The sequence below is a fragment of the Pantherophis guttatus genome, chromosome 8, assembly GCF_059756535.1.
Source record: "Pantherophis guttatus breed Tessera chromosome 8, ASM5975653v1, whole genome shotgun sequence".
NCBI lineage: Eukaryota > Metazoa > Chordata > Lepidosauria > Squamata > Colubridae > Pantherophis > Pantherophis guttatus.
In genome coordinates this window covers 27,301,113-27,313,162 of record NC_142070.1, presented here as the reverse complement: position 1 = coordinate 27,313,162, position 12,050 = coordinate 27,301,113, and the positions used below count along the sequence as shown (strand labels likewise).

Below are 12,050 nucleotides of genomic sequence, written 5' to 3'. Positions count from 1 at the left end.
TAAAAAAAATTACTGGGGGTATGCAAAATATTTCAAACTCGAATTCATGCAATCATTTTAAAGGGTCATTTTGCAGTTGACTAGTTTGGGAATATTTCAAGCTCAAAACGAGTACTTGCAGAAATGATAGTTAGTTTTGCATTCAGAACAACTTCTTCCAATTCAAACTGGTTGTTTGGTGTTCAAAATGATTTGTACTTCTCTAATATATTTTGGTGTTGAAAAGTTTATAATATACGTGCCAAGCAAGCTTTTCTGGATGTGCTGGTACCCAAATGTCAACCACCAAAATATTCTGTATTGTAAGCACAGACTTGACTTTATTTGATTCATCACATTTGGAAAAGAATCTTCTAAGTTTTAAGTAAACCTTTGAAATGGCAAAGCAATGGTGTAGTATAATCACATTGGCAGGTGTCAAGTTAAAAGTAACCAGGATGTGAATATTACAGTTAGGTTATCTTTATACATATATCAGTCTAAACAAATAAAAGGACTTGCAAAGTGCTACCAAGGTAATTTGTGCTTCCTATGCCTGCTGGATTTAACATTCTCCAGATGTCCCTGAATTGGAACCCTCCAGAAGTTCTGGGCTTGTGTTTCTTAAAAGACCTAGCCATTATAGTAAATAGTCAATGCTGAATGGAATTATAATCTGAAGCATCTAGACATTATCAATTTGGGAAATGCAGCTTTAGATGGAATTCAGACACTTCCAAAATAAATTATTAATTACATGAACAGAGTAACCATCTATGGCAACATGGATTATTGGTGTTTTTTGTATTTGTCATCATATCTAAACATTTTTTCAAAGCACCCAGTCTTTCTGATAAAATGAAAAAAGAGAAGTCACTAGGCTCCCTTTAGATATTGATGATATTTTAGTCACTAGTTTTATGTAGATACTAAACAATACTGGCAGGAGGCGCGATCACTCTGTGCTTCAAGATCCAAGCACTTCACAATGGGGTGAGCTTTCATTACTTGCCCCAGCTCCCGCCAACCTGGCAGTTCAGAAGCATGCAATGCAAGTAGATAAATAGGTGCCACTTTGGTAGGGAGGTAACCTTTCTGTGCATGTTGGTGTATAGCCACATGACCACAGAAAGTGTCTTCAGATAACACTGGCTCCGTCAGCTAAGAAATGGAGATGAGCACTGATCCCTAGAGTCGGACACGATTGGACAGGAGAAACCTTTACTTTTACCTTTTAAAAAATATTGAGGATTAAAATACACTTTTTTGGAATCCACAATATACTGCTAAAAATAGAGCCATAATACCTTAATATTACATTGGAATCAGGCATTCAAATAGTAGCTTTGTTACTAATCTAATTTCATATTTGAAACTTCTTCTTAAGTTTGTAATAATACTGAATTCTAAAATGATATTCTCAACTTTACTTGTATTTTTTCATTGACTTCTGTGAATAGCTGGATTACGCTGCTATCTTTTAATTTTGAGGAAGATGGAAAACAAATTAAAGGATATTAAGCTGTAAAGAAGTATGAATCTGGTTTGGAAAACACAATTATTTTGTAATTGTGCTTTCAATGTTTTCTAACAGAATAAATCATAGATATTTTCTCTTTCATAACAATGTATTTGTAGCGGTCACTGGAATCCCTTTGGAACAGAAATATCTCCAGCTTCTTGTGCTTTGAATGACTGATTCTCAATTCACACCTGAAATGATGAGCTTTAAAAAAGAGCCCTTCCTTTTTAAAAGTGATTTAAGTGATAAATGTTTGTTTAGAAAAATCTCAGAAGAGATAGTATCTGAGGAAGGAGTTGTTAATCTATGACCTCCACCTAAAAACTACTCCTTGGCATCAGTGGAACACTTGAGTAGATAAATGCACATAAACACTTCAGTGGATAATTGCACATATGTGTGTTGGGAGGAAATAGGATTGCTGTATCCACTTGTAGGTTGGCTTTTGCTTCCTTGATGCCTGCCATGCAATTCTCAGGATGAAAAAGGTTTCTTATCTATGTGTATGTCCTATATGTCTTAACAGAACATAAAAACACTAATGTGGAATAATTGGATCACCCACAAAAGTATGATAAGCAAACTTGGAAACCTGATCTGAAGTAAAGTCCAGGTTTCCAACATGCATTCCAAAATGTTGTGATAAATGGTACATTTCCATTAATGATTTCTGCATATGGGGTTGGATTTATACATTATACTCAATCATTAACCATAGAGAGGCATAAACCATGATTGACAAATCACTAATCACGTTGGATTGAGACAGTTTCTCAGATAGTCTAGACCAGGGGTGTCAAAGTGGCGGTCTGCAGGTCGGATGCGCCATGTACAGGCCATGCCCACCCCAGCTCCACAAAGGGAAAAAACATTGCAAAATGTCATGTGAATGCAACGTGATGCTGCAAGTTTGACACCCGTGGTCTAGACCCATGCCATACAGGGCTTTAAAGGAAATTAGCAACACCTTGAATTACACCCGGAAGAAACTGGTATGTAGCCTGCAGAGCAGCAGTGTGACATGGGCCTGTCTGTGAGCCCCAAGAACTTTCCGTGCTGCTGCATTCTGCACCAGTTGTTGCTTCCAAATACTCTTCAAGGGTAGCCCTATGTAGAGCACAGTACTCCAGGTCATAGATGACTAGGGCTTGAGTGACTGAGCGCAGGAAGTCTCCATCCAGAAACGGATGCAACTGGCACACAACAGGAAGTTGCACCAAGACTCTTCTGACTGTGACTGCCACCTGCTCTTTGAACAGAAGTTGAACAGAGTACCCCCAAGTTGGGCACTGGGTTTGTTTGGGGTAGTGCAATCCCATCCAGAACTAAAGATGTTAAAGAGTCTCGGAACTTGGAGCTCCATGCTCCCAAAGTCGTTCGGTATTGCCAGGGTTTAGTCCAGTGATGGCTAACCTTTTCGCCATCATGTGCCAAAAGTGGGTGGGGGGTGGGGGGGACTTTTGGCACGGTGGGCCCGATAGGCCTGTTTTTTGCTCTCCCCAGGCTCCATAGCCTTTCTAGGAGCCTGGGGAGGGTGAAAGCGGCCTTCCCCACCCCACTGGAGACCCTCCAAAGGCTGGAAACGGCCTGTTTGCCGACTTCTGGTGGGACCGGAAAGCCCGTTTTTCTCTCTCCCCAGGCTCCAGAGCCTTTCTGGAAGCCTGGGGAGGGCAAAAACAGCCTCCCCCCCCCCGAGGCCCTCTGGAGGTAGGAAACAACCTGTTTCTCTACTTCCAGTGGGCCCAGAAGGCCAGAGCTGAGCTTGCGTGCCCACCGATATGGCAACGCATGCCAACTGTGGCACGCATGCCATAGGCTCGCCATCACGGGTTTAGTCGAAGCTTGTTGACCCCCATCAAGGCCCCCACAGCTTCCAGACATTGTGATAAGGTAGCAACAGCATCAATTGGTCACTAAGGATGGAGATGGGAGTATTGAGTATTATCTGCATATTGATGATACCTTAACCTCTGGTAGTGAATAATCTTATCCAGCAACCTCATGGGATGTTAAAAAGGAGTGGCGAGAGTACTGAGCCCTGAAGAATGCCACAAAGGAGTGGCCATGGGCTGAATCTCTCAGTCCTTTTCACAAAACATAGCTTTTAATTCATGGTTGCTTTACATCACTGTGAAGGAGTGGCCTGTTAGTTCTGGTAAAACATGAGCATGTGATGAAAATAGAAGAGATGATGTGCCTTTCTGTACATTTCTGGAAGAATTATTTATATTTAATATTTAATTGTCCCTTAATGCAAACAAAACATGAGAATCCTGCAGAATCTTTTGCAGTTGCTTAATTCTAATTTACTGCTAGTTGTGATTTAAATGCAAGCAATGTTAATTCTCAGACTTTGCCATAATCTAATTATTGTACTATTTCCTTTAGTACCATGCTGAAAATAAAGTTGCCTTATCTCTCTTTAATACATTTAAAGAGCTCTAAATAAGCTTTGACTCACTTACCTGTGATTTCTAAATAGGCAATCCAAGAATGCAGCAGAAAAGTGGACCCGTTGTTCTAGCAGAGGAAGTAAAGAATCCAGCTATGGAAAAACTCGAGCTTGTAAGAAAATGGAGTTTAAATACATACAAGGTTTGTATTAGTTTCGTTGTAGTAGCCAAGTGATTCAGGTATTTCATCTGCCATGAAATGTTGCATTTTAGCACTTTAAGGCTGATATGCAGTTAAAATAATAATCTTCCTCTACTACAGTAATTTAATGGGAAGAAACTTTTTGCAGCAGTGGTATTTAGCAAGGAAAGCAATTTGTTTCCTATAGTTTATTTTTCTAAGGTTATTTTTAAACCTGTGTCACTCTCCTTGGATTCAAATGAGACATTGAGATATTACAAAAAACTATGTTACTGAGCAGCCCTAAATAAATGGGTCAAAGCAAGACATGGGGTCATTCTAAATATTCACCTGACAATTCCTGAATAGCTGAAACTTGTCTCATTGCTCGTATTTGCTTGTGGCTGCCCTTTCGTGGTACCTGGAGGTTGCAGGAGCCTGGATGGGGGACTTCAACTGAACCCTAATAAGACAGAGTGGCTGTGGATAAGTGGAGTCTTGGGATCTGGAGGTTTATCGTTAGTTCTGGATGGGGTGGTACTACCACAAACAGACCCAGTGCGCAACTTGGCGGGGTTCTTCTAGACTCATGACTCCTGCTTGAAGAGCAAGTGGCAAATCATGGCTAAGAGACTCTTTGCACAACTTTATTGGTGCACCAATTACTACCTTTTCTTGATCACTCTTTAAGAATATTTGGAAGCTACAATTGGTCCAAAATGCAGCAGCAACACACACAGTTTTGGAGGCCCCTCTGGTAACACATGTAATACCACTGTTACACGAGCTGCACTGTTTGCCAATTTACTTTTAGGGACCATTCAGAGGTCTTGGTTATTACCTTTAAAGCCTCTTATGGCATGGGTGTGGGATACCTGTGGAACCATCTTTCCCCAATGAGATCAGCTCATCCCGCTTGGGCTGGCGGAAGGGACCTATTGCAGATCCATTTGCCAAGGAATTTCGGCTGGTGGGATCCAGAGAAGAGCCTTTTCTACCATGGCTCCCACCCTTCGGAATATCTTGCTGCAGAATGTAAGATCCCCCTTCTCTTTTTTAGCCTTCAGGAAAAGACTTAAAACCTGACTATGCCAGATGGCTTTGATTCCTGAAGGAGAAGCTATTGGCTGGAGGTCATGAAATAGGGCAAACTTCATCTCACTTAGCAACAAAAATGTTGGGCTCAATTATCATCGTAAGTCGAGGATTACCTGTATAGAGAGAGACAAGATTACAAAATGCAAGTCGATTTGTGTTTCTGTGTTAATAATTTAGGGTGGAAAAAAAATTATGTCACCATGCAGAAGATTTCCAGTGAGGTTCTTTGTCGTTACTTTAATTTGGAAGAATTAGTTCTTTATAATAACTATCCTACCCTTAAGGTACCTATGTATCTACAATCAAAATGGGCGAAAGGCATTTTATTTCTTCAGATGTTAGTCTTATATAGCATAATTGTCATTTAAATTCTTAATGGAATGGAAATATTCCTCTCAACCTGGAAATACTTTGTTGGGTTAGTAAGTATTTCATTTTAGGAAGATATAGTATAAACCACAAGTGGTGTTTTTAGCAATAGCATTTAGACTTATATACCGCTTCACAGTGCTTTACAGCCCACTCTAAGTGTTTTACAGAGTCAGCATATTGCCCCCAACAATCTGGGTCTTCATTTTACTGATCTCAGAAGAATGGAAGGCTGAGTCAACTTTGAGCCAGTGAGAATCGAACTGCCAAATTGCAAGCAGCTGGCAGTCAGCAGAAGTAGCCTGCAGTACTGCACTCTAATCACTGCATCACTACAGCTCACCACGGTTTTGTTTTGTTTTTGTGGACTTCGAGAAGTTATGGTATCTATAGGTAGTCCTTTACTTACACTATAGTTTTGTAGAGGATAAACCAGGGGTGGGTTCTACTTACCTTTACTACCAGTTTACAATGGGATTGCACGCATGCACTCACTTTGCTCACACGCGCGCCTTGCTTCTGCACATGCGCAGATCGCTGATTACGACATCCGGGGCGGTGAGCGGGGCCTCCCGACAGTTTTACTACCGGTTCTTGCGAACCGGTCCAAACAGGGGGCAACCCATCACTGGGATAAACCTTTGAAAAGTTTAATACTGGGTGTTTGAGAAAGAATCCCTCTGAACAGAGGGAAGATCTTCCAGCAAACTACTCAGTTGATTAACTGTAATGCCCGTCTATTCCCAAATTGGTAGCAGATTTGAAAACAAGATTCAACAGTTCTTCCCAATGCATGGTCAGTAATAGAGTGATTAAATGGTGCCATATGTCCTACAGAAGTAGGTGATTCTTTTAGCCAGTGCTTAGAACTACATATTTTGCTGTCAAATACAGTTTTCAGCCAGATATGTTGAATTTGAAATTGGGTATAGCTTATACTTCCCATATTTTAAATGTTCATATTTATGGCCTGCAACATATTATTTTAGTGACTTAGGAATTGTATGTGCATTCATTACTAGAAGATTTTATCAGTAACTTGTTCAGTTGATTTTCAGCACAGCTTTTATTTTCTTATATTAGATTAACTTAATCTTTAAAATAGTTAAACTTTAGGAAGGTATGTAGAGAATTTTTAAAAAGCAAGTGCAATATTTTTAGAATCAATTTATAATAACTCTGTAACATGAATGATGTTAATTTAAACAATTCACATAAACTATGGGTGAGAAACCAAACAACTTAATTTAAGATGCTCTCTCAAATTTTACAGTGTACTCGTCAAATTATCTCAGAGAAGCTGGGCCGGGGATCACGAACCGTAGACCTTGAATTAGAAGCTCAGATTGAAATATTGAGGGAGAACAAAAAGAAGTATGAGAATGTCCTGAAACTGGCGCAAACTCTATCAACTCAACTTTCCCAGATGGTGCATACTCAGAGACAGCTTGGAGAGGCTTTTGCAGACTTAAGTTTGAAATCATTAGAACTCCATGTAAGATTTCATTTATTAATTACCTTCATCCTCTGCTGAAATGCCTACATTTATGTTTAATCCAACTGGTAAAGACATTGGATCCATTAACTGGTAGCTTAATGGAAATAAATCCAATAATGCCTGCCTTCCACATTGCGTACCAATATGAATTAATACTGCTAATTTCAGCGCTCTAGGATTGGAGATGGTTATTTTGAGACATTGACTTCACTGTTTTGTAAACGTATTCTGTATTTCATGAATTTTATACCCAGAAAAAAAGCAACCTATTCATGCTCTATTGAAATCAAGAAGCATGTGCTATGCCCTTGGGAGTACTGGGAGAATGAAAAGCATAGTTGCAATGAAGTAGACATATTGCAGATCAGTAAGCTAACTGGGTTGCTTTCATATTGAGGATTAAAATATCTTGATTACTGTTATAATGCCAGTACAATTTAATAAAGAAGAATTAAGTATTCCAAAATTATATATTAACAGGAGGAATTTGGATACAATGCAGATACACAGAAGCTGCTTGCTAAAAATGGTGAAACTCTGCTTGGCGCAATTAATTTTTTTATAGCTAGTGTGAACACTTTGGTAAATAAAACTATTGAAGATACCCTACTGACGGTGAAGCAGTATGAAAATGCCAGGTAATGGCTTATATATTAGTATTTATTTTAATTTAAGTAGTTATTTATTGAACATTGAATTTACTTCTTAATGCAGCATAGTATTGGATCAGAATTTAGACATGTTCTAAAGCAGTCCTGTTAAAATCAATAAAATTTTTGTAATTTGTGAACGATACAGGTATGGCTGATTTTTGAAGTTTTCATTTTATTTGTTGGCTGCTTCAGTCACAAAGTGATTGTAGGGACCTTACACAACAGGATCAAAATATAAAATAAAAATAATAAAACATTGAACAAGAGTATACATTGCAACAGAGTAGTTTTTGGTCACTACAAGTTTTTATAACTGATATAAAATTAAGTTTGCTTTTTACTAGATTTATGTTCTCCCCAACAAAAGTTCAAAATAAGACACATAACTTTAAATTGTTTTTCCTAATAACCATTTAGAACTTGGTTTTCCCCACTTCTAGCCCAGCACTATAACCACTATTGCATATTAGCTCTCTAATTAAATCTTGCCGTTTGGTGAATATGTATGCATGTTAATTCTTTTATTCTCAGGATTGAATATGATGCTTACCGTACAGATCTAGAAGAACTGAATCTTGGCCCCCGTGATGCTAATACTTTGCCAAAGATAGAGCAATCACAACAACTATTCCAAATACATAAAGAAAAATATGACAAAATGCGCAATGATGTATCAGTTAAATTGAAATTTTTGGAGGAAAATAAGGTAAGGCACTGTTTTAAATTTCTGTCAGAGATAGTTAATTTTTACTGTTTAAATATGAATAATATGGGAAACTTTATTATTATAACCTTAGCCCTTGAGTTCACTGGGTCTATTTCTGCTTCAAATAAATTCAGTCTGCTGTATATAAATATTATTAAGCGGTTGGTTGGTTGGTTGGTTGGTTGATTGATTGATTACCTGCCATCAAGCCATTTTCTACTCCTAATGACTACAGACTATTCCATTTCTGTGATACGTTATCAGTCACTCATGCAATTCTTCAGATATTAATGTGAATTAATTTTGTCTTCCCAATAAATGTGCACAAGCTGTACACAAATAATGTCAAGAATCCCTGGGAACTATTAACATTATTATTTGAGCCTAATACATATTTTCAGAATTTATGTTTTATTAAGGGCAAATTTCATCTCCATATTTCCAGGTATCTGTAATTCTTCATAGTGGGCATGAAAGAAATGAAAACAGATAGTCCTTGACTTATGACTAGTCACTAAGTGACTATTCCAGGTTATGATGACACTGAACAAATGGTGGTTTTTTACCAGTCCTCACAGTCCGGCCACCTCAGCATCTCTGAAGTCATATGATAGTGATCTGTGTGCTTGGCAATCCATTTGTACTTTCAACTAGTTGCCAACCACCCTACAATCACATGATTGCTATTTGCAGTCTTCTCTGCCAACTACCCCAGAAAATCAATAGGGAGGTTCTCAAGGAAGAGCTCAGATAAGTCTCCCCTTCCACATACCCTCCCCCAGCCTCATTGCCCTAGGTTCCAACCCCTCATGCACTCCATTCATGTCCCAACCCATGCAGCCCCTCTCATGCACTCTCCCTGACCCATGCAGCGATTCTTGAATCTCCCTTGTGCACTTGTTTGACCCACATGATGCCTCTCATGGACCCACTCACACCTTTGCACCCCTTCGGAATGACATACCTCTTGTGTAATCTCCCCAATCCTTCCCCACACCTCCTCATTCTCTTCCCTACTTATCTCTCTGTGAGCTTAGGACTTGAAACCTGCTGCCAGTTTTCCCACTGATTTTGTTGTGGAAAGCAAGCAAGAGGTTGCCTTGCCTAATGATCATAGGATTCAATCAACGCTGCCCTCCAAGACAGCAGGAATTGCCATCACTAAATGATATGAGCATGCTTTATGACCACATTGCTTAGAAATAAAAATCCAGGTCCCAATTGCCATCATCAGTCAAGGACAACCTGTATTCTGAAATGCTGAATTCCCACATTTGGTAGAAATAGTTTTCCAGTGAAGCAAGGAGTACCAGTTTAGAAGTTTTGATATGTGCTTATAACTAAGTGTAGTCCTGTGAGGTTTGGCCAAAATCCTCAAAGGGTGTGATATCATAAGACTTTTTAGTGCCAAAGTTTATTTACTTCTATACAAAAGTCTTCAGTGAATTGATGGCCTCAAGACATGTTGAAGTACAACATACTTAAGATCACTGATGTGGAACTTGTTTCTACATATTTTTCTGATGAATAAAGGAGAAGGCAGCAGAGAGGGAAAATTCTATCCTAATTTTGTCTATGATATGCTTGATTTTAATTAGTTTCAGAAGGAGCAATTCTTGTAAATCCCTACTTCTAGTCTAAAATAATTATAGATTCCTCTTTTGATATCTAAGGTTGATGATTCATATTTTAAAGGAAATTATAGGTTTTATTAGAACCTATAATTGTAACTGAAAGGAAGATCTTAACTGCTAAACTATAGTGGATTGTTTTACTGGTCTGTGGATCATAAAACTTTTCATTCAAATAAATTTCTTGTGGATATAATGGAACTTGTAGATCTGTTCTTTCCAACCCCAAAGGAACAATGTGTTTTTTGCAGTCTCATCATGGTGAATTACAACTACAGATACTCTGTATATAGATGAAAAATATTTCAGATTAATTTTGTTCCATGGGTTTTGAATAATCAGTTGATAATTTGTGGACTTTTTTCCATATAATTGTTAAATGAAGCAATCAATTTGTTCTTGGTTCTACTTATGATTTTTCCCCCAAAAATCAAAATTTAAAAACTCAAAATGTCTATGGAAATAGGGAGAGCCTGTTTTTCTTACCTTATGCTTGCCTCAAGAGATTTTCTTCCTTCAAACAAGCAAAAAAGTCACGTATGTCCTGTTTTGCCTGCAAATCTACAGGAAATGTTATTTATGTGTTAAGCTTTGGGGATGCAGGAAAGGAAGTCTATCTAAATTCACACCTTTGTCAAATGTCTTGCTTTGACTTATAGTAAGTGCTCATTAGCAGCCAGTGTGTATATAATACTCTAATACTAGAACCTTAATTGACCTGTTGAAGGAATTTTATCAGTATTTTCTTCACAATCAAAAAGGAGCTTGTCAACTGTGTTATGTTGGTCATCTCAATGAAACTCATAACTAGGTTACTACTAACTGGGTAAGGCTAGATGCAATATATATTTATGTTTCTCCCTTTCTGATACTTATTTTTCCAGTCTTGAATATTAAGTTTTGTACTGAAGGAGGTCATAGTACCAAACCAGCTGGTTTATACTGCAGACATAAAAAGTGAGGGCAAGGGGATTCATAGGGTTATTTCCATGCCCAGATCTGTACTTCATTTCATTTCATTATTACGTTATCTTATATTAATCATACTATGCGTAACTTGTTGACAACTATTGGCATAAATTAATGAAGAATGTTTTAGAATAGTCTACCTGCTAGTGTAGGTAGCCTAGTATATTCGTCAAGGTATAGATTGACTTCTCTAGAATACTAACCTTAGAAATTTTTAAAAAATTGACTCAACAATTCAATGCCAAATTTGAGAGTGTTGATTTCATCTTGGGCTATGTTTGTACCAAATTTCATTTTCCTTGGTTCAAGTTTCTTACACATGTTTTTGAGACCACTTTGGGAGAAATTATATAAATTATATAAATATCCAGCTTTTAGATATTGACAGGCATCACAAGCAGGCATCACAAATGACTTAGACAAGCTCACCACAGATCCAATCCAGTTTAGCCATAATAGCAAACATTTTAATACCCCTGTGTTTCAAGATTAAGGCCTTTACATAGGCCTTTATTCAAAATGTCTTCCATATTTTCTCCTTCCTGCCCTATATGACAAAGTACGTGACCTTTTCTATTGGGCAAGTTAAGCTGTTTCTATTTGTTTCTGCAGCTGTTAGATTTGTTACGAAGCTATTCTCTGCTGTCAGAAATGCAAAATGTGCACATATTACAATAAGTGCTATATTCCTTAAAGGGATAATGTGACCCAGTAAGTAACTGCAAGTATTAATGCTTTATCTTTGAAAGTATCTATAAAATGTGACAATACTATCATGTAGTGTGTGTAAAAATAATTTAGGCTTCACACTAACATATTCCACCTGTTAACTCACTTCCAGTTCCAGGGTGCACATATTTGTGTAATTGCCCAATAGCTCTCTTAGTCAGGGTGCATTGCCAGTCCTGTGATTGGGATACCGCTATCAGCTGCAGCATATTGTTTCCTGTGCCTTGTTAGTTCAGGAATGCCACTTGGGTGACTGCTGTTAAGAGAATGCTGAATGATCAGAGATAAAACTAAGTTGGGCCCTGAACTAGCTACGTAAATG

General features: G+C 38.0%; 1 protein-coding gene across 9 annotated transcripts in view; it reads left to right on the top strand.

The window, feature by feature from the left end:
* The window catches only part of ARFIP1 (ARF interacting protein 1), a 43,528-nt gene that overhangs the window by 23,916 nt on the left and 7,562 nt on the right, over positions 1 to 12,050 (top strand). For all 9 annotated transcript variants that reach the window (XM_087874490.1, XM_034401367.3, XM_087874489.1 and 6 more), the window contains 4 exons: positions 3,984 to 4,096; positions 6,816 to 7,037; positions 7,521 to 7,678; positions 8,225 to 8,399. In XM_087874490.1, the coding sequence (XP_087730616.1) occupies positions 3,984 to 4,096; positions 6,816 to 7,037; positions 7,521 to 7,678; positions 8,225 to 8,399 (668 nt within the window). The remainder of the gene's footprint in view (positions 1 to 3,983; positions 4,097 to 6,815; positions 7,038 to 7,520; positions 7,679 to 8,224; positions 8,400 to 12,050) is intronic.